General features: G+C 34.4%; 2 protein-coding genes across 5 annotated transcripts in view; both read right to left on the bottom strand.

Annotated features, from left to right (window-relative positions):
• LOC136032287 (PHD finger protein 14-like) overlaps positions 1-24,349 on the bottom strand; it is a 352,444-nt gene that overhangs the window by 283,541 nt on the left and 44,554 nt on the right. The gene's annotated exons all lie outside the window — the stretch shown is intronic.
• The window catches only part of LOC136032285 (uncharacterized), a 192,898-nt gene that overhangs the window by 79,065 nt on the left and 89,484 nt on the right, over positions 1-24,349 (bottom strand). For all 4 annotated transcript variants that reach the window (XM_065712555.1, XM_065712553.1, XM_065712552.1 and 1 more), the window contains exons 14-16: positions 17,691-17,909; positions 4,166-5,538; positions 79-224 (exon numbers count right to left, since the gene is read on the bottom strand). In XM_065712555.1, coding sequence (XP_065568627.1) covers positions 79-224; positions 4,166-5,538; positions 17,691-17,909 — 1,738 coding nt within the window. The remainder of the gene's footprint in view (positions 1-78; positions 225-4,165; positions 5,539-17,690; positions 17,910-24,349) is intronic.

Below are 24,349 nucleotides of genomic sequence, written 5' to 3' on the forward strand. Positions count from 1 at the left end.
ACATGTTTCAATAAAAGTACTGTCGTAATTTATGGACACTTCTAACTAATGATAAGAAAGAAAGTAGTGGTTTCTTACTCAGCCCCACCAGCTTCACCATCGTCTACAAAACTTGACTCATAACTAGATCGAGACAATGCATCGAAATCATCATCACTGCCATCCCCTGATTCTTCTGCTTCGTCTTCAATGAAAGCATTACCTCTTTTTGTGTTCAACTGGAGCTACGAAAAATACAGATCAAAACAGAGTTGTCCTTTGCTAAAGGGAAATAATTAGACAAATTGGTTAAAATTCACTATACTTAAGAGCAAATAACGTAAATAAAAAACCACGAATTTTATATTTTCATTCGGCTTTTTTTTTCTTTTGTTTACTGGCAGACTTTTCTCAAAGACTCGATCTTGCTACCATTGCTATTGAAAACTTATTGCAGCACAGACCCGCTTGAGTTTGTCACAAATAAACACGCTTCTCCCCCATCCCCCAGAAATCTGTAAAATTACTGGCCAAATATCCGGCCTTACTTTTCAAATAAAATTTGACACATTTATTTCATTTAAGAATTTACCTTTTTCCAAATTTATTTTATGGTGCATATGGCTTCAGCAAGTGGCTTTGGCTTTGTCATTTAATTATCTCAGCCCAGTATCTGGTGAGTATCTGTTTGGAAAGGAAAATTCTGGAAAATTCTAGAAAATTCAGGAAAATTCCGTTTAAATTGAATAGACGAGCAGTACCAATAAGCTGCTATTCTTTTTTTTGTAAGGTTTATGGTGCCGAATAAGATGTGTGAATTGTATTAGTTGTTTTATAATTTATTTAGTCCTTTAATATTTTTTTAGTATATTTTTGCCACCCCCTTGGATACCTCTCGGAGTGGCTGTAAATACTGATGTTGTTTTTTTTTTAGTTTAATAAATATCTCCTTTTCTCTAATGAATGTTTATACCACACCAAGTTTCCATTTATGTTTAAAATGAAACAAAAATACAAAAGCACACGAGACTGTTAATTAATGTAGTGAACCATATTCAAACCAAAAGAACAAACAAAAATTAGTTTGTACAACTGCAAACAATCATCCGACATTTGAGTTTAACATCCAGAAACCTATATCAATAGAGAAAAATCCAAAATATAACTAGAAGAGACAACTTATCTCATACTAGAAAATAGCTTTGAAAAATAAGAAGAACAAAGAAACACTATACAAAAAGCCATATACGAAATGCATATGAAAAGCCATAGTCACTAGAATTTCTTTTTACGAATTAGAATATGGCACAAAACAAATCACACAAAGGCACAAAACAGGAACACTGCTGAGTTACCTTGAGGTTTTACGTGGTTATCCTCTGGTACATGGTTTTAACAAACCAAACAATATTTTTATTATAAGATATCAAACAGTTCGTGGTAACGAAGTGTAATAAGGAGCAACCTGGCTCAATAGTAACCAAAACTCTAAAAAACGGAATTTTTATAACAATAGTTACATCAAAAGAATCGCATTTTCATGTTGATTTTAAATATATAAGTTTCATTAAGTTTAGACTTAATGAACTTACCCATCAAAAGTTACGAGCCTGCTAAAATTTGCCTTATTTTAGAAAATAGCGGAAAACACCCCCTAAAAGTCATAGAATCTTAACGAAAATCACACAATCAGATTCAGCATATCAGAGAACCCTATTGTAGAAGTTTCAAGCCTATCTACAAAAATGTGGAATTTTGTACTTTTTGGCAGAAGGGAGATCACGGATGCGTGTTTATTTGTTGTTTTTTTTTCCAGGGGTGATCGTATCGACCCAGTGGTCCTAGAATCTTGCGAGAGGGCTCATTCTAACGGAAATGAAAAGTTCTAGTGCGCTTTTTCAGTGACCAAAAAAATTGGAGCCCCCCACAGTCCCCGTGGGAGGGGCTACAAGTTACAAACTTTGACCAGTGCTTACATATAGTAATGGTTATTTGTCAGTGTACAGACGTTTTCAGGGGGATTTTTTGGTTGGGGGGGTTGAAAAGAGGGGGATATGTTAGGGGAACTCTCCTTGGAGGAATTTATCATGGGAAAAGAAAATTTCCATGTTGGGAGCGCAAGATTTTCTAGTATTATTAAAAAAAAGAGAAAATAAATAGGAAAAGTTTTTTTTCTACTGAAAGTGAGGAGCAGCATTAAAATTTAAAACGAGCAGAAATTATAGCACAAGTTTATAAAATCACGCTTTCTATATACACCTTATATGTCCCCAGGGCATGACTTAAAACCCTTTCCCTGAAGGGTTTGAGGGGTTGTCATCCTCAATGACATATTTTTTTGAGCTTTCAATAATGTTGAACAAAATGGCTATCTCAAAATTTTGATTGGATGTGTTTGAGAAAAAGGTGGGCGTGGGAGGTGGTTAGTTGCCCTCTAATCACTTTGGACAATTAAAGAGGGCACTAGTCCTTTCAATTTCCAATTGAAAGAGCCATTTTCGAAGTATCTACGACAAGAACTAACCACCTCAAAATTTATATCAGATGCATTTCGAGAACCCTTGCCCTGACGGCTCTGTGGGGGGGGGCATCCTCAAGGACATAATTTTCAGACCTTTCATTTACGTTGAACAAAATAGTTATGTCAAAATTTTGAATAGATGTGTTTGGAAAAATAGTTGACGTTGGAGAGGGGGGGGGGGTGCCCTATAATCACTTTCAACTATTAAAAATAGCCCTGTCAATTACCAACAGAATGAGCCTTTTTTGAAGTTTCTACGAGAAAAAATAGCCATCTCAAAATTTCTATCGGATGCATTTCAGGAAAATACGAGGTGTCGGGGGGAGGGGGTTTATCCAGCCTCTGAATATTAAAAAGGCACTAGGACTTCTGATTACCAGTCCAATGAGCCCCCTCAAAAGTTTATACGATCACTCTTTCTATATATACCTTACATGCCCCCAAGGCATAACTTACAACCCTTGCCCTGAGGGCTCTAGGTAGGGGGGGGGGGAGTCCATCCTCAAAGATATGATTTTGGGACCTTTCAAATAAGTTGAACAAAATGGATATCTCAAAATTTGATTGGAAGCGTTTAGGGAAATAGTGGGCGTGAGAGGGGGGGGGGTTATTTGCCCTCCAATTGCTTTCGACAATGAAAAAGAGCACAAGCCCTTTTAATTTTCAATCAAATGAGCCTTTTTTGAAGTTTCTACGACAACAAATAACCATCTCAAAATTTCTATCAGATGTATTTAGAGAAAATACGAGGTGCGGGAAGGGAGGTATCCACCCTCCCATTACTCTGAATCTCAAAAAGCGTACTAAAACTTCTGGTTAGCAATCCAATAAGTCCAACCTTATATGCTCCGAGGGCATAACTTATAACTTTTGCCTTAAGGGCTCTGGTGGGGGGGGGGACTTTCGTCCACAAAGAAATAATTTCTGGAACTTTCAACTACGTTGAAAAAATGACTATCTCAGAATCGACGAGGGGTGAACTCCCTCATATACACAATAAAACATACGAATATAGAAGTTTGTTACGTAAGTTAATTCGTAAATTACGTATATTTTTTACTAATGAAAATGTTCGTAAAAAAATTAAAAGTTCTAGTTACCTTTTTAAGTAATCAAAAAATTGGAGGGCAACTAGGCTTCCTCCCTCTCTCCTTTTTTCTCAAAATCTTCCGATTATAACTATGAGAAAGCCATTTAGCCAAAAAAAAATTAATATGTAAATTTCGTTTTAATTATTTATGTGTGGAGAGCCAGAAATTAAATAAAAAAACAAGTTTTTTAAATGAAAGTAAGAAGCGACATCAAAACTTAAAACGAACAGAAATTAATCCGTTTATGAAAGGGGCTTTTCCTCCTCAACGGCCCGCTCTTTGCGCTAAAGTTTTTTACCGTTTTAAGAAGTAGAGTTAAGAGAAAGAGTCAAACTTTAGCGTAAAGAGCAGGCCGTTGAGGAGGAAAAGCCCCTTTCATATACGGATTAATTTCTGTTCGTTTTAAGTTTTGATGTCGCTTCTTACTTTTGTTTGAGAAGAGGCCTTAACCAGTGGATGACAAACTTTTCATAACTTTAATTAAATGTTTATCACATATCAAAAAAGAAAGTAGTCCACCCTCTACCCCATCCTTCCACTTATTTGCTAGCATAACAAAAAAAAGAAAAGCTACCTTTTTTCCAAGTTCAAGAGTGGTGCCATAATAAATACTTTTGCTTTTTTCTTCTACTCTTGTTTCAGAGGTGCTTTTTCGGGAGCGTCTGCTTTGTAAATCTATCACTGGACTTTCACTACTCTTTATTGTCCGATGAGGCGTTAGCATGTCTAGCGTTCTCCTCAGTTTTCTAGGTGGACTATCTAAAGGGTTTTTTGAGGCCTGCTCAATTGTGGGGTAAACTGGATAGCTTGTTCTGGTACTGCGTACTGGATTAGGTTTGTTTATCAACCGATCTTGCTCCAATGGTAGTTGGAAAGTAGAGGCGACTGGAGTGACATCAGACGATTCTAAATCATCCTCTAAGCTTAATAGTTGTTCAATAAATATATCACCAAGGTTGAAATCTGGCACTTCTTCACTAATGGATGTGTCAATTTCACTTTTATTTTGAGTTGTGTTTGCCATTCTTATAATTTGGGACACAGAATACAAACTTACATTTCCACTCTCACACATTTCCTGTGGATTTGTTGTAGTTTGGTGTTGAGATTCCAGGAAATAGCAGTCATCAGGATCCATTTCAGCTACATCCGAATTATGTTGATTTGAAACTGACGATATTGAATCTCCAGTTATAATTTTATTATCAGGAGTTTTTGAAATATGTGTTTGTGCAACTTTCTTGACCGGCCTTAAAGGTATTGCAAAAACGTGTTCGTCCATATCCATGTCAGTAGTTGCTTTATGCCTGGTTCCTACATAGTTCTCAATAGGTAGGCGTGGCAACTTTGCATAATCAGTCTTTTCAACCTCTTTATTGTTCCCTTGAGGCAAGTTGTCATCATTATTTACAGCATCATTAAGGAATATACGATTACCATAATAAGAAGATCCTTCAAGGACATTCATTTCAAGCGGATGATTAGATATACCTTCAACATCTCTTATTGGATCTGAACAAACAACTTCCTTACTCTTTTTTAAGAAGGTACTTTCTTCTCTGAGCTCTCTCAAAGAAAGGTTTTCAATATCTCTCTGAACAATATCATTTTTAATATTCCCACCGCGCAGAACTTCCTTTACCCCTATGGATAGGGGATCAAATCCGTCGGGAATTTCAACAAACCTTTTATCAAGAGGCAGATCAAGGAAAGGGATCTTGGATGGAGAGCAGGCTCTCGCTCTTGTAAAATCAATAAAACTTCTTTGAAAGCCCGGTTTACCAAAGTCATTTATTTTGGTTTCCTGAATTATTTTACAATTTACATCAGCGTCAGGAGAATCGTCTACAGTGCGTAGCATACCACGCTTATGGTGAAGTTTGACTGGCTTACTGTCGTCCAATTTTGTAGCGTCGGCCCCTAGTGTCTTTGTAGAGGTTAATGGACCTATAAAAATCAATGAGTTAACAATCAGGCATCAGACCCTAGGGCTAAGCCTAATGGTCAGATTCCTATAGCATCATAAGGATTTGATCTCGGCAAAAATAACTTTCACTATCGTAACTACAAAAACCATATCATAACTACTAAAGACGTTAACCGTCATTTTCTCATCTCATGGTGTATTTTTGTATGCACTGAAGCTTTTAGCTTATAATCTAACGGAAGAATTACAGCAAAAGTCACAGCCCAACTCTTGAATACAATTTTCATGCAGAAGAACTAAGGTTTTCGCATGGCGTATATATTTTTTTTAACTAATTTTAATTTGGTAACTTAATCTGGGGAAAATCATCTTACGAGAAAAATTATTCAGCCATCGTTTTTCCCTAGCAAGTCTCCGAAAAGAGATAGGTGGCTGATGGAACAATGAAAGAAAATAAATTATCCCAGTGTTTCTATGCAAGAAGAATTATTTTATCAATTTGGTATGAAAAGGCATAGGCAGTAATGGTTACATTTAACACCGAAGACCCGGGATCGAGTCAAACTTTTTAATAAATACCAATTCATCATTGAGAATTAACTACTACCATATCGAGAAATCCCGAACACCGAAAACCTGAGGGCGAGTCAAACATTTTTCTAAATACTAATTCATCATTAAGACTTAACTAATGCCATATCGAGAAATACTGAACACCGAAGAACTGAGAGTTTTTTTTAAAATACCAATTCATCATTAATACTTAACTAATACCGATAAATTCCCGAAAATCTAACATCGAGAAATCCCAAAAAAAAACTAAGAAAGCAGCCTGTCTCAAAGGCCTTTTCGTATTTGGTTCAGTACTATTGTAAATCGGTTTAGTAAAATATTTTGTTAGATCATTTTTAATTAAATTTGAGTATAAAGAATTTAGTGAGTATTCCCCCAAGTCCCTGTTCAAAGAAATATTATTATTTATTTTGAGATTAATTTCGATTGATTCTCGAACCACCTGTTTTATTCCCAAATCATTACTAATGAGTGAAGAGTTTTCAAAATGTATAATGTGGGACAGATTATTAAATATATGCCAACCTAAAGCAGAATCAAAGGAGTTGTTGGAACTATTTGAAATTAAGGCCTAGTCTATGTCATTTTTATGCTGTTGTAACCGTTTGTCTAGACTCTGATGGGTCCTGCCGACATAGTATTTTCCGCAATCACAAGGTATTTGATAGACCCCTCTTTGGCGAGTAACTGGGGTCTTATCTTTACCCGAATTTAAGAAATTGATGATTTTAAAATTATTAGTAAAAACTACGTACAGATTATTTTTTGTGCAAATATTTTTTAATTTTGTTGTGATCTTTGGGATATACAGAAGATAGACAATATTTGAGGGCTTATCAGTAGCCTCACATTGTGAAGTATCTTCTTCGATTTTACAAGAATGTCTTTTTATTCTACGGTTAATTATTTTATTGACAAAAGGAATGGGGTATCCATTACCAAAAAGAATATCTCTGATAAAGTTTATTTCTGAATTTATATATGAATTGGAGCAAATATTCAGGGCACGATCAATGAGGGAAGTTACAACTGCTCTTTTAACTTGTGGGGGGTGATTTGAATTAAAGTGAAGATATCTATTGTTTTGTGTTGGCTTTCGATATATAGTAAAATCCAGTTGATCAGCATTGCGAATAATTAATATATCTAAAAACGGGAGTTTATTTTCAATTTCAACTTCTAGGGTGAATTGCAAATTTTGGTCATAAGTGTTAAGATGATCTAAGAAGCCCCGAAGTTCAGCTTCCCCATAATTCCAAAGTGAAATTACGTCATCCATATAACGACCCCAATAGACGTGTTTTAAAAAATAAGAATTCAATGCCCAATTCTCAAGATTCTCGACGTAAATATTTGCTAGTAGCCCGGATAAAGGTGCTCCCATGGGCAACCCATTTTTTTGCTGATAAAAAGAATCGCGAAATTGAAAATACATAGAAAACTTATTACAAATTTTAACAAGAGTCATTAAAACTTCACAATCAATTCCTGTCGCTGAAGTTTCGATCAAGTGGTAATTTTCTTCTATTTTGTTTTTTAATAATTCCTCTGAAATAGTTACATCTATATTTGTATACATTGAAACAATGTCGAAACTACTAACCATTGTGTTTTCTGAAATACTTGTGTTGCTAAGTTTTTTAACCAAATCTGCAGAGTTACGAATATAGGAATTTTGAGAGTAAAATAAAGGTTTGAAAGCTGTACAAAGTCAATTTCCAATGTTGGCAGCGGGGGCTTTAGTACAAGCTACAATAGGTCTTAAGGGAATACCCTGTTTATGTATTTTTGGTAAACCGTAGAGTTTAGGACAGAAACTACCACGGGGAAAAAATTTATTGTATAGTTGTGGGGTGATTTTACCATTTTGTTTTAGCTGCTTTAATTCATTTATAATATTATTAGTGAACTGATCAGTAGGATCATGAGTTATTGTTTGATATGTAATTGTGTCATTTAAATGCGAAAAAATTTTGTTGTCATAGTCTGTCGTATTCATGACAACAAGTGAATTGCTTTTGTCTGCTTTAGTTATTATAATAGAAGGATCTTTTCGGAGATTAGATAGTATTTTTATGTCATGCAAATTTTCCGGTGTGGAATTGCTAGGAGGCTTAAACTTTTTTTGGCTGTTATAGAGGATATTTATAAGACCAGATCTAACTTCATCCGGGTTAGAGACAGAAGGATAGTGTTTATGCAAAGCGGACTCTAGAGAGGAAACTATATCTGCCACAGGAACCTGTTTCGGTAGAAAAGAAAATTTTGGACCTTTTTCTAGTGTTTCGATTTCCTGGGGTTGCAATGTTTTAGAAGAGAGGTTAACGATAGCAGGCTGCTAAACAAGCAAGATTAGCTTTAAGAAATTGCATCTAATCATTTTATTCTCTTTAGTTTGAATGAGCTTATATTCTCATTTCATTCTTTTCACCAGTCCTGGTTGAACTTCGTTGAAGTAAGGATGCTAGGGCTATTTTTAAAAAAAGTTTTAAAAAGTGTTTTTAATTATTCAGTTTTTAATCCTCACAATTTGATGTAAGTTCTTTTATATATATATATAGTTTCTCTCTTATTCTTGTATTGTGCTGAAGACGGCCCTTGGACATAGGGCCGAAATATCTACAGAAATAATTTCCGCTGTCTTGAAATTTTACCTATTGTCTCTACGTTGTATTTGTTTGTTATGGAAAGGCAGTGTGGTCTTCGTCGCTATTTTCGTCTAGCTTATGGGGAGCAGGTGACCTATGATATCTTTTATTTTATTAGTCTAGGTAAAAAACATGCTAATATTATCAATCAACAAAATTTTTTAGAATCCTGTAGAAATGAAAACCTTATTCCCAAGTCTTTAAGATATAAATTACATTTAAATACCCGGAAAGAAGCGCAATTTGCCCATACACCACAGTTAAAAACCCTAGTCCATATTATTAAGGACAAAAAACAGAAACGACATATTATTTCTTCAGAGAGAAAATCGTTGGAAACTTTTTTGCTGGAAAACCTGTCCACCGTTGATTTTGCTCAAGTTGTTAGATTAGAAAGGAATTTGTTTAGCCACGATTTTCGCTTGTCCAAGGAACGCCTCTATAAAAAATTGGAAGGCTTACGAAATGAATCTTCGATGAGAAACCGTATTTATTCTCCAAGATTCACTCCTGGACCTGCTATCGTTAACCTCTCTTCTAAAATATTGGAACCCCAGGAAATCGAAACACTAGAAAAAGGTCCAAAATTTTCTTTTCTGCCAAAACAGGTTCCTGTGGCAGATATAGTTTCCTCTCTAGAGTCCGCTTTGCATAAACACTATCCTTCTGTCTCTAACCCGGATGAAGTTAGATCTGGTCTTATAAATATCCTCTATAACAGCCAAAAAAAGTTTAAGCCTCCTAGCAATTCCACACCGGAAAATTTGCATGACATAAAAATACTATCTAATCTCCGAAAAGATCCTTCTATTATAATAACTAAAGCAGACAAAAGCAATTCACTTGTTGTCATGAATACGACAGACTATGACAACAAAATTCTTTCGCATTTAAATGACACAATTACATATCAAACAATAACTCATGACCCTACTGATCAGTTCACTAATAATATTATAAATGAATTAAAGCAGCTAAAACAAAATGGTAAAATCACCCCACAACTATACAATAAATTTTTTCCCCGTGGTAGTCTCTGTCCTAAACTCTACGGTTTACCAAAAATACATAAACAGGGTATTCCCTTAAGACCTATTGTAGCTTGTACTAAAGCCCCCGCTGCCAACATTGGAAAATGGCTTTGTACAGCTTTCAAACCTTTATTGTACTCTCAAAATTCCTATATTCGTAACTCTGCAGATTTGGTTAAAAAACTTAGCAACACAAGTATTTCAGAAAACACAATAGTTAGTAGTTTCGACATTGTTTCAATGTATACAAATATAGATGTAACTATTTCAGAGGAATTATTAAAAAACAAAATAGAAGAAAATTACCACTTGATCCAGACTTCAGCGACAGGAATTGATTGTGAAGTTTTAATGACTCTTGTTAAAATTTGTAATAAGTTTTCTATGTATTTTCAATTTCGCGATTCTTTTTATCAGCAAAAAAATGGGTTACCCATGAGAGCACCTTTATCCGGGCTACTAGCAAATATTTACGTCGAGAATCTTGAGAATTGGGCATTGAATTCTTATTTTTTAAAACACGTCTATTGGGGTCGTTACATGGATGACGTAATTTCACTTTGGAATTATGGGGAAGCTGAACTTCGGGGCTTCTTAGATCATCTTAACACTTATGACCGAAATTTGTAGTTCACCCTAGAAGTTGAAATTGAAAATAAACTCCCGTTTTTAGATGTATTAATTATTCGCAATGCTGATCAACTGGATTTTACTATATATCGAAAGCCAACACAAAACAATAGATATCTTCACTTTAATTCAAATCACCCCCCACAAGTTAAAAGAGCAGTTGTAACTTCCCTCATTGATCGTGCCCTGAATATTTGCTCCAATTCATATATAAATTCAGAAATAAACTTTATCAGAAATATTCTTTTTGGTAATGGATACCCCATTCCTTTTGTCAATAAAATAATTAACCGTAGAATAAAAAGACATTCTTGTAAAATCGAAGAAGATACTTCACAATGTGAGGCTACTGATAAGCCCTCAAATATTGTCTATCTTCCGTATATCCCAAAGATCACAACAAAATTAAAAAATATTTGCACAAAAAATAATCTGTACGTAGTTTTTACTAATAATTTTAAAATCATCAATTTCTTAAATTCGGGTAAAGATAAGACCCCAGTTACTCGCCAAAGAGGGGTCGATCAAATACCATGTGATTGCGGAAAATACTATGTCGGCAGGACCCATCAGAATCTAGACAAACGGTTACAACAGCATAAAAATGACATAGACAAGGCCTTAATTTCAAATAGTTCCAACAACTCCTTTGATTCTGCTTTAGGTTGGGCATATATTTAATAATCCGTCCCACATTATACATTTTGAAAACTCTTCACTCATTAGTAATGATTTGGGAATAAAACAGGTGGTTCGAGAATCAATCGAAATTAGTCTCAAAATAAATAATAATATTTCTTTGAACAGGGACTTGGGGGAATACTTACTAAATTCTTTATACTCAAATTTAATTAAAAATGATCTAACAAAATATTTTACTAAACCGATTTACAGTAGTACTGAACCAACTACGAAAAGGCCTTTGAGACAGGCTGCTAAACAAGCAAGATTAGCTTTAAGAAATTGCATCTAATCATTTTATTCTCTTCAGTTTGAATGAGCTTATATTCTCATTTCATTCTTTTCACCAGTCCTGGTTGAACTTCGTTGAAGTAAGGATGCTAGGGCTATTTTTAAAAAAAGTTTTAAAAAGTGTTTTTAACTATTCAGTTTTTAATCCTCACAATTTGATGTAAGTTCTTTTATATATATATATAGTTTCTCTCTTATTCTTGTATTGTGCTGAAGACGGCCCTTGGACATAGGGCCGAAATATCTACAGAAATAATTTCCACTGTCTTGAAATTTTCCCTATTGTCTCTACGTTGTATTTGTTAAGCCAATGAATAAATTTAAGAATTTTAGTTTTACCCAAAAAACCGTTGGTTTCCTGCATTGTGCAAAACTACTACTACTACTACACAAACTAACCACAGCACCAAGCCGCCTGAAGCCAACACAGCTACACACCCTCCTCCTTCATCTTAATATATGCAAAACCTCTCTTTTTACCCCCTTCTAGGAAATACCCATTTTCCTTAAATTTTCCTTCACAACATCCTCCCACCCAAACAGTGGATGACCATCTTTCCATTTAGCCTTTCCGGTTGGTCGGAAAGGACAATCGGTGATCTGTCATTCTTTATCCACAGATCGTACCCTAGCTATCCCAACCTTTCTCTCATTATCGCTCAAGGAAGCGGGATTGCACCATACTTTTCGTACAGCCTACTGTTTGAAATGCAATTAGTCTGCTGGATACCCAAAACAATCAAAAAAAAAAAAAAACACTACAACTACCCTTACTTTATATTAACCAAGGTTCATACAGACGTGCACAGAGGAACGAAATTTGCTCATTGCCGAAATTTATTTGACAATTTTGACGATTTCAGTTGCTTTTTGGCCAGACAATTTACGACGATAAAAAAATCAACATACATCAGGCAACTCTGTAATGTTTACAGCAACTTTTTAAACACAACAGCAATCGAAGGCCCGATAAGTAATGAAAATGATGTGACTACGGAGCTGATTATGGCTGTCCAAATTAACAAACGTTTTTATGAAAAGAGGCAAAAGGAGACAGAATACCGTTCTGGTCCTGAAGGCTGGAAGTAAAAGATCCTCCCAATCAATTGTGTTAGTCGAGCTAGTTAAACTGACACATACTGACATGCCTTCGTTACGGTTTTGATAGTTTTTCATTTATGAAAATAAGAAAGGTGAAAACATTTCAAACATTTTTTTTCTCAGTAAAGCGCAAATTGTGTTCTGGTCTTGAGAAGGCGAAGGGGTTATAAGCCCAACTCATGTTAATTTTTGCTCATTTTGAGTTTTACTCGGCCATTTATTGTAATTTCTTTTCGTTTTGTCTTTCACAAAGTGAAAACATTTAAAATATTATTTTTTTCAGTAATGTGCAAATTATCTTCTGGTCTTGAGAAGGCATGGGGGTTGTCAGCCCTACTCATGTTAATTTTTGCTTGTTTTGAGTTTGACTCGGTAATTTATTGTATATTTAAATAAACAAAATGCGTTTGAAATATTTTAACTTTTTTTACTTAAACGCATTAAAAATAATCAAAACTTTAAGGAATGGATATTAGTATATGTATACTAAACTGAAAATCCACGGCCATTTTTTCAGTAAAGTACAAATCATGTTCTAGTATTGACAAGGTATGGGGGCTGTCAAAAACATAATTCCCTGACCTTTCAACTACAACGAACAAAATGGCTATCTCAAACTTTTGATTAAGTGTGTTTTGGAAATTGATGGGTGTGGGGGGGGGGGGCTTGTTGCAGCACTTTTGATTGATGAAAAGGGGCGCTAGCCCTTCAATTTCCAATTGAAAAAGCCTTTTTCGAAGTTTCTACGACAACAAATTGCCATCTCAAAATTTCTATGAGATGCATTACGGGGAAATAAGGTTTAGAGGGGGGGGGGGGGGGAATCACCCTCTGAATCTTAAAAAGGGAACTATAACTTCTGATTACCAATCCAAAAGCCCCCCCCCCCCCCGAAGTTTATACGATCACACTTTCTATACATACCTTATATGCCACCAGGGGATTACCTTTCCCAGAGGGCTGGGGAGGGGGTTCATCCTCAAATACATATTTACAATTACGTTAAAAAAAATGGCTATCTCAAAATTTTGATCGGTCAACGTTGATCACGTCAGCCTTCTCTTATAGGTTCGACGCCGGGGACTAGTAATAATTGAAGTAGCAGTGGTACCATACATATATTCCCCTTTTGATCAGGTCCCTTATTTGTTCCTGAAAGTTCCAAATTGATATACCTAGTCATTCTTCAGTTATGCCCTTTTGACAATCTGTAAACACATAACATGTTTTGATTTAGTTCGGCACTCTTCTCAACATTTTCTGAAAGGCTCGCCTGTTTTCTCTTCCTCTTTTTGGAAAATGAACTCCAAACAGGAATACCTTTTTCAGTAACATGAACTATATGCAAGTTATGAACAAATAGCCAAATTTAAAGGCGTTGGCCTGAGGACTGTGGGGAGGACATTTCAATAATACTGAACAAAATAGTTGTCTTAAAATTTTGATTAGATGTGTTCTGGGGATGTCAATCCCCTAATAATCCACATAAGAATGTGGGGGCAGACTGACTGTCCTCCTTTCACTTTTTACTCTTAAACAGGGCACTAGATCTTCCAACTTTCAATGGAACGAGCCCAATCCGATCCGAAGTTTATACACCCATTCGTTCCATAAGGACCTTACATGCCCAGGGCATGATTTAAAGACCTTGCACCTGGGCTCTGGAAGGTTGTGTCTACCTCGAAGCCATTGTTATATGCTCTTTGGACTATTGTGAACAAAATAGCTATCTCACAACTTTGATTGGATAAATTTGGGGAAATCAGGTTGTCAGGAAGGAGGGGGAGCTAATAGCCCTATATCAGTTTTGACTCTTAAAAAGGAACTAGAACCATACATTTCCAGTCAAATGAGCTTCCTCTAAAGTTCAAACAATCACACCTTCCATAAAAGCAAATGTCAACGGCTATCTCAAAATATCAGTAATATAGCACATCGAAAAATATAAATGTATCAATATAATAGCTTTATAGCTATAATAGCTATAAAATATAATTATCAGTTTCTAATCTTATTTTAAAACAAACTTATCTTGTCTTATATTTTTTAAGCAAAAATATCTGTTGTGCATTCACTTTCCCGTTGAAGACTCAAAAGCCATTCTAATTTTTTCATCCTACAATATTAACCGACAAAATACGTTTGAAATATTTTAACTTTAATAAATAAAAATTATTAAAAATTAAAGGAATATATATCAGACACGTGCCTACTAGACTGACAGTTCACAGCCATTTTTTTCCAGCTAAGTGCAAATTCTATTCTAGTCTTGAGAAGGTATGGGGGGTGTCAAAGACATAATTTCCAGACCTTTCAACTATGCAGAACAAAATAGCTGTCTCAAAATTTTGAATTGAATGTGTTGTGGATTTGATGGGCGAAGGAGAGGGGAGGGGGTGGTTACCCTCTAATTACTTTCACTAATAAAAATAGCACTAGCCCTTTAGATTTCCAATCGAATGAGCCTTTTTCGAAGTTTCTACAACAACAAATGGCCATCTCAAAATCTCTATCCGGTACATTTCGGGGAAATACGAGGTTTGGGGGGTTATCCGCCGTTCGATCACCCTCAATATTGAAAAGGATACTATAACTTCTGATTAAAAATCCAAAGAGCCCCCATCGAAGTTTAAACGATCATCCTTTATATATAAACCTTGTATGCATCCAGCGCATAACTTACAACCCTTGGAAATACGATCGTGAATGTGAAAATACGAGGATCTGTGTGTGTATGTGGGAGTGGGGGAGGTACCCACCCTTTGATCACTCTCAATCTTATAAAGGACACTAGAAATTCTGATTACCAGTCCAATGAGCCCCCCTCCAAAGTTTATACGATCACCCTGCGGGTGTAAGAGGGGTCTTATTTGCCCTTCAAACACTTTAGACTATTAAAAAAGGTCCTAGCCTTTTCAATTTACATTCGAAAGAGCTCTCTTCAAAGTTTTTACGACAACAAATGGCCATCTCAAAATTCCTATCACACGTATTTCAGGAAAGTACCTGGTGTGGGGGGATGTCCCCCTCTAATCAATCTCAATCTTAAAAACGGCACTAAAACTTCTGATCAAAAATCCAATTAGCCCCCTCCCCATTTTATACGATCACCCTTTCAATATATACCTTATAGGCCCCCAGGACATAACTTATAACCCTTGCACTGAGGGCTGTGGGGGGGGGGGGGGGTTGTCATTCTTAAAGACATAATTTTCCGGACCTTTCAATTACGTTGAACAAACTGGCCATCTCAAAAGTTTGATTAGATGTGTTTGGGGAAATGATGGACATAGGAGGGGTTAGTTGCCCTCCAATCACTTTCGACTGTTAAAAAGGGTACTAGCCCTTTCAATTTCTAATCGAATGAGCTCTTTTCGAGGTTTCTACAACAGCGAATGGCCATCTCAAAATTTATATCAGATACATTTCGGGACAATACGAAGTTTGGGGGGGGGGGGGGGTATCCACCCTCCGATAAAAGTTTGGGGGGGGGGTATCCACCCTCCGATAACTCTGGACCTTAAACAGGGCACTATAACGCAATCCAATGAGCCTCCTCCAAAGTTTATAAAATCACGCTTTCTATATATACCTTATATGTCCCCAGGGCATAACTTAAAACCCTTGCCCTGAAGGGTGTGAGGGGTTGTCATCCTCAATGACATATTTTTTTTTAGCTTTCAATAATGTTGAACAAAATGGCTATCTCAAAATTTTGATTGGATGTGTTTGAGAAAAAGGTGGGCGTGGGAGGGGGTTAGTTGCCCTCTAATCACTTTGGACAATTAAAGAGGACACTAGTCCTTTCAATTTCCAATTGAATGAGCCATTTTCGGAGTATCTACGACAAGAACTAACCACCTCAAAATTTATATCAGATGCATTTCGAGAACCCTTGCCCTGACGGCTCTGTGGGGGGGGGGGGTCATCCTCAAGGATATAATTTTCGGACCTTTCATTTACGTTGAACAAAATAGTTATGTCAAAATTTTGAATAGATGTGTTTGGAAAAATAGTTGACGTTGGAGGGGGGGGGGTGCCCTATAATCACTTTCGACTATTAAAAATAGCCATGTCAATTTCCAACAAAATGAGCCTTTTTTGAAGTTTCTACGAGAAAAAATAGCCATCTCAAAATTTCTATCGGATGCATTTCAGGAAAATACGAGGTGTCGGGGGGAGGGGGTTTATCCAGCCTCTGAATATTAAAAAGGCACTAAGACTTCTGATTACCAGTCCAATGAGCCCCCTCAAAAGTTTATACGATCACTCTTTCTATATATACCTTACATGCCCCCAAGGCATAACTTACAACCCTTGCCCTTAGGGCTCTAGGTAGGGGGGGGGGGGAGTCCATCCTCAAAGATATGATTTTGGGACCTTTCAAATAAGTTGAACAAAATGGATATCTCAAAATTTGATAGGAAGTGTTTAGGGAAATAGTGGGTGTGAGAGGGGGGGGGGTTATTTGCCCTCCAATCGCTTTCGACAATGAAAAAGAGCACAAGCCCTTTTAATTTTCAATCAAATGAGCCTTTTTTGAAGTTTCTACGACAACAAATAACCATCTCAAAATTTCTATCAGATGTATTTAGAGAAAATACGAGGTGCGGGAAGGGAGGTGTCCACCCTCCCATTACTCTGAATCTCAAAATGCGTACTAAAACTTCTGGTTAGCAATCCAATAAGTCCAACCTTATATGCTCCGAGGGCATAACTTATAACTTGCCTTAAGGGCTCTGGTGGGGGGGGACTTTCGTCCACAAAGAAATAATTTCTGGAACTTTCAACTACGTTGAAAAAAATGACTATCTCAGAATTTTGATTGGATGTGTTTGGGGAAATGATGGGCGTGGAAGGGGTGTTAGTTGCCCTCCAATCACTTTCAACTATGACAAAGGGCACGGGACCTTCCAATTTCCAATCAAATGAGTCCTTTTAAAAGTATCTACCACAGCTCCTTTGATATGAAATCCCCCGGTCTAAAAGAAAAGAAAAATAAAACGTTGTGCCCACATCGCTCTTTAATTAGGCAGCGCTATTGCGCTGCCTATGATTTATTACACCTACTCTATTTTATAATTCAACAAGCATAGTATTTAAACTAAAATCAAGCTTTTTGACAAAAAGCTGCATCTTTGTATACAAGATGGTGAATGATGTAATAATCGTGATTACAACCATAAATGACGTTTGAAAATTTAACCAATGAATTACCTGTTTCTTCAATTACATCATCTGGGTTGAAATATAGGTTCATCTCAGCAGCGTAGTCAACAACATCTTTGTTGTCATTCATTACACCAGCTAACTGGAAAATTGATACCATGTTTCTTGTTGTTATAGAGTGTTCCACTTCAAAGGTCTTCTGGAACTCTTTTTGCCAGGGATAATAGTCTGATAATTTTATAATATTGTTCCTTTTTGGTCCTTCATCTGAAATAAGAAAACAGGAATAAATTAAGTGAAGCAGCTATGGGGAAATAAGGCTACCGTGATTCAAGGGCCGTATTTTAAGTAAGGAAACGCTTCAGTTCGTTTCAGAAGAGTCCCAGCTAAATACAAAAGCCCTCAATCCAGTTCATAAAACATTCATAAACGTTTTTTATAAAACATTCATTTATAGCATTATTATTTTATATTCTATTATCATTTAAACATTAACATTAAAAATTAAGAAAACATTCATTCATAAAACATTCAACATTAATTTCATTCATTTCACAAAACATTCATTCAGTCTATGTGAAAGAATGCTTGTTGGCATTTCTTTGGCATTTTTCTGTGAAAACAAACCAATATACTAAAAAGTCTGTCAATTAACAAAACATTAAGCAAAGAGAAAAACGGGTTTTAATTTCGACAAAGCAGTGAACAAAAAATAAAATATAAAAACAAAACTACACTTTAACTAAAAAATAAAAATATTCCGTATATTTCGCCCCACGGCCGGGAGCCTTTCTCAATGGAACAAAAATACAAACGACAGAAAAAAGAAAAAAAAACTCTTTTTTTAAAAACATAACACAAAAAAAAACAAAAAAAAATAGAAAAAAAACACGATAGCTAAACAAACGAAAAAAAATAACTAATAAACAACTCACATTATAAACAAAACTCCCAGCACTGATCGTAATAACTTAAGAAAAAACCAAAGCTAATTTTTATAATGAAGCCATGGGTCTCTCTCCTCTGCAACAATCGCTGTGTACCGATTATTGGTATACCGATCGGTGTATACCGATATATACTCTTCTTTATTTTACTCTACAAAAACAAGGAAATATGTTTTACTCTCGAACGCTTCTCTTGGAGATATTTGTAGTGTCCGAAGTTTTACAATTGCCTTACCCCAAATATGGAGCCCCTCTTCTATATGTTGATTTTATTTCCAAATTTGCTGAATAATTAATGATATGGTAGTTTTCCTCCATTTGCGTCTGTTTTCCATTGAATTTCCAGTTTTCAATTGCAATGTCAATTCTAATTGACTGATTAAATAATTTCTTAGACCATACTGATTTTCCATTTACGAAAAATTAAGCAAAGAGAAAAACGGTTTCAATTTCGACAAAGCAGCGAAAAAAAAAATATAAAAAGAAAACGAAACTTTAACTGAAAAGGTAAAATAATCCGAATGTTTCGGGCCCACGTTCGGGAGCCTATCTCACCGGAAAAAAAACATAAACGACAAAAAAAGAAAAAAAGGTTTCTTTGTTAAAAAAAACATAAGACACACAAAAAAAAAAGGACAACTAAACACACGAAAAAAAATAAATAAGTAAGAAACAACTCACATTATAAACAAAACTCCCAGCACTGATAGTAAAAACTTAAGACAAAACCAAAGCAAGTTTTTATAATGAAGCCATGGTCTCTCTCCTCTGCAACAATCGGTGCATAAATGGGAATCAAATAAAAGTGAAAATTATATTTACTTCAACAAAACAAAAGAAGATTACCAAGCCCTGGGTCCACCACCCCTAAAGAAGTCTTACAGGTTAATGAACAAATTTATGAATTGCAAATTGAAATACAAATTATATACGTGTTCCGCTATTGCAGATACAAAAGTTTCAGGCTTGCTCGCTAAGACATAATAAAAAAAAAACCTGAAACATTTGAATCTGGTATAGCAGAACACGTGTATAGTTTTCCCCATCACAATATTTTATTTGATCAGACAAAAATTGTTGATATATGTCTGTATGACTTTACAAAGTTTCAGGGAAATTATAGAAATTAAAAAGATTAGCTATGGGGATATTAGTATTAATAGAGATGAAGGGGAATTTAAGATAAATTCAATTCATAATAGTTTAATTAAAGACCAGGTAATAACTTCAATGAGTAGTGATTTAAAAAATTGTCCTGAAACAAGTGATAACCTTCCAGACGAAAGTCAAAGTAAGGTCAATGCAGTCAGAAGTCAACGGCCTGCAGCTAAGTTATGAAATAAAAAAATCCATTCAATTTATAATTTACAAATATGTTCATCAGCCTGTAAGACTTCTTTAAGGGTGGTGGACCTGGGGTTTGGTAACCTTCTTTTGTTTTGTTCGAGAAAATATAATTTTCACTTTTAACAGATTCCCATTTATACACCGATTGTTGCAGAGGAGAGAGACCCATGGCTTCATTATAAAAACTTGCTTTGGTTTTGTCTTAAGTTATTACCATCAGTGCTGGGAGTTTTGTTTATAATGTGAGTTGTTTCTTACTTATTTATTGTTTTTTTTTTCGTGTGTTTAGTTGTCGTGGTTTTTGTGTGTGTGTGTTATGTCTTTTTTTTTTTAAGCACTTTTTTTCTTCTTTTTTTTCGTCGTTTGCATATTTTTTTTTTCGTTGAGAGAGGCTCCCGAAAGTCGGGCCGAAACATTCGGAAAATCTTTATTTTTTTAGTTAAAGTGTCGTTTTGTTTTTATATTTTATTTTTGTTCGCTGCTTTGTCGAAATTAAAACCATTATTCTCTTTGCTTAATTTTTCGTAAATGGAATTGATTGTTAGATTAGTCAATTAGAATTGACATTGCAATTGAAAACTGGAAATTCAATTGAAAACAGAAGAAAATGGAGGAAAACTACCATATCATTAATTGATCAAGAAATTTAGAAATGAAAATCTTCACACAGAAGAGGGGCTCCATATTTGGGGGTAAGGCAATTGTAAAACTTGGGACACTAAAAATACTTCCAAGAGAAGCGTTCAAGAGTAAAACATATTTCCTTGTTTTCGTAGAACAAAATAAAGAAGAGCAGAAAAGTGAAGAAAAGAAAGTTGGAGTAGAAGTAGAATAGTAAAAGAAAGAGAAGAAGCAGAAGAGAGTGGAAGAGAAGAGTAAAAGAGTAGAGTAGAAGAGCAAAAGAAAATAGTAAGAATGCTCTTTAAATGTCCTCTCCATAGACTGAAGTAAGTTTCGACTGTAACTCGAAAATATCAAAAGTTTAACTCCCTCTTTTCAAAAATTTTCTTCCTATTGACTCCAATGAGAGCCCCCCCCCCTTAGAAGAAAAGAGAGTAGATGAGAAGAGTAAAATAATAGAATAAAGAGTAAAGAAAAGAAACGAAAAATGGAGTAGAAGAAGAACACTAAAAGAACGAGAAAAAGTAGCAGAGAGTAGAAGAAAAAAAGACTAGAACAGTAGAGAGTAAAAGACTAGAATATAGGAGTACAAAAAAAAATTAAGAATCCTCTCTAAACGTCCTCTCCATAGACTGGAGTAAGTTTCAACTATAACTCAAATGTAACAGAAGTTTTACCCCTCTTCTCAAAAAGTGTCTTCTAATTGGCTCCAATTAGAAACATTCCCCTCCCCCTTCATTCTACTACTGGTTTTATAAGAAGCTTCTACTTTGACTCATTGACTTTATCTTATATGATGTAACATACGGTAATTCCTCTTGTGACAAGTAACATCCCTTATATTTTAATTTATTTTTTTAATTTGCTGTGAATTATGCTGTATTTTTTTACATTAACTTTAGTTCGGGTATACAGGTTATCGGGAATGCAATTATATCTTATTTTATATATAATGGAACGTTTTGTTGACTCATATTCAGATTTTCCCTTGACATATATTTAACTAAAAATTAAATTTTATTTTCTTCAGTATATAATGAAACCTCCTCCCCCCTCCCTCCTAAGCTATTTTATTACATAGTTACTTTTACTCTTTCAACATGTGCAATCTCTCTTTCTTATTAGCAGAAACGCTATTGTAAAAAATGTGTACAAAATATGATAATTTACACGGATCAAAACAAAACGAAAAAAAATGACACAGACTGTTATTTTTTGTCAGCACGGACTGACATATAAAAAAACATGTACTGGAGTAAAATCCGTCCTTATTGGTTGAACACAGCCATTTTTAGGTCGAAAGAATCCACGTTCGTGAATGCTCACACAAAGGCATTAAAGGCTGTCAAAGAAGCCAGCAACCATGAAAATATTCACATGTAATTTGACACTGATTATAATAGTGTTTGAACTAATTCTTTTGTGTTTAAAAAAAAATTACTAGCGGAATTTTTTCCGCTAGTAAATGAAAATTAAACTATTTTACTTATTTTATCTCGGTATTGTGAAAATACAAATTATGTGTTACCTAAGAATAATGACTATAAAATTATATTTTGATCTGGCTAGAAATAACGACAAGGATGAATTCTAAAGGATTCAAAGGCGAATTCTATAATGAATCATTAGATGATTCATAAATGATTATTATAATCCAGCGACCGAAATCAGCTAAGAATAAAAATTAAATAAAAACTATAAAATAATAACCAAATACATTTCAGAAAGACCCGAAAGATATAAATAAACCAAAATAAAACATTCATATGAAATAAGGTTTTAATTTTCATTCATTGTTTTTATTCTTCGCAGATAATGGCTGTTGGCTATAATTAACAGCTATAAATAATCATTAACTATTACTTATCTCTCTTTAAATTCCTCACTTTGTTTACCCGTTGTTCTTGCCAGCCAATAGAATATTAGTTTTCAGATACTGGCTCTAAATTATGTGGGGTAATGTCATTGGCTAGATTGAAAATACTAAATACATATGTACATTTATAGGTCTACCATTTCTACAGAAAATAGTCGGCGAAGACCAGCCCTGAAGACAGTGAGAATGTCACGCCAAAATTCTTGAGAACGGTTTGAAGCAAATTGGGAGTTGTTTTTACCCGGAAATCTTTTCCACCGTGACAACAGCATTCGCATAATCAGTATATTCTACTTATATTCAGTCCGTCAGTCTTGTAGATTATTGCTTTGCATGTTGAGCAAACCAAGTTGAAAACAAGCTTCGTTTGGCCTTTAAAATTGTGTGATTACATGCAATAGAAGAAAAAAACAATGCTTTTAAGTTCTATTACAACGTCAACAATAATACCTTTTGATGTTCTCATGTTCATTCATGCTTAAAATAGCAATTTTCATGATTGCATTTTTATCACAAGTTCAGACTAAAATACAGGAATAAAGAATAATGATCCTCGAACGCTTTATAAGTAATAACAAAAATAAGTCAATTGAAAATCATGTGCGGATATTCTTGCGTCCAACGAGTTTCTATAAATAGACCTACCTGTCTGAGGTATACACTGGTGTGGGGCAGATTGTCTGTAAAAATTTATTCGTATTTCAAGGCTTAGTTATGAAAACTTCCCAAGGCTTGGAAAAAATTATCAGTCTTAAATTATTATAATATGCACATTTAATATATTTTGTCAACAAAACACGAGTCAGTTTATCGTTTCTGTTATTGTTCAAATAACATTGTAGCCTAATACCTTTCGATTTAAAGTTAGATAGAGCCAGAACTTATATTAGAAGGCTAGGAGAGAAGGGATAGGAATGATTTCTACTGCATTTTTTTATTTTGTTTGTCCATTATTTGTCCCATTTATTTTTGTATAAATGATTTAATTATTATAATTATATAATTATTATATTATAATAATAATTATATTATAATTTAATATAATAACTATAAATATAATTTAATTATTATAATAATAATTATAATTATTTTTGTATAATTTATTTTAGTTTGTCCATTATTTTTGTCCATTTATTTGTCCATTAGAAACCTAGTGTATTCTAAGGTACTGTTTTATTATGATTTAATTTTGAATTTTGATTTAATTTTAATTTAATTATTTTTAATTTAATTATGATTTAATTTTTAATTTTGTTTTATTATGATTTAATTTTGAAGAGCATGGGACATGCATAACTAAGTCAAAATATTAAACTAAATTTATATACATGGTTCAAAAAATAATTTCTTTTATTAACTAATACGATTATATACTTTTTTAATGCAAATTTTAATCCAAATACAAAAGCTGAATCTATTCCACTCACTAAAACAAAATTAGTCTTTATTGCTTTAAAAGTGAACTCTTTGCTTCGAGAAAGTGATCTGAACATGATTCTTATTTATTATTCCACAAGTTTCTTCTTTATTTTCTACATTCTTACAGGAACAGAAAATTAATTGTTCTGTTTGGTGCAACTGGTGTTATGTGTACTCTGCACCACCATCAACAGTAACTTATTTATGAAGCGTCCTTGAGGGTGGGCCTCATCACTGTCTCATCTACTTGTTTGATGCTGTTTGATATTGGTATAGTTCTTAATTTGTTTTTCTCTGTGTAGTGAATTTTTTTCATTGTTTGTGGGTTATATATAAATATATATGCTATATATACGTATTATATTTTAACTTTGGACCTCACTTTTGCCTCCGTTAAGCAATCAAAATTTCTGTTTTCATTATATTTACTAGGAATTGAAACAAAAAATATTATTTAGAAAGGATGTGGATAAAGCCTTCAGGGCCATTAATGTGCG

Source organism: Artemia franciscana, chromosome 10 (genome assembly GCF_032884065.1).
Source record: "Artemia franciscana chromosome 10, ASM3288406v1, whole genome shotgun sequence".
Lineage (NCBI taxonomy): Eukaryota > Metazoa > Arthropoda > Branchiopoda > Anostraca > Artemiidae > Artemia > Artemia franciscana.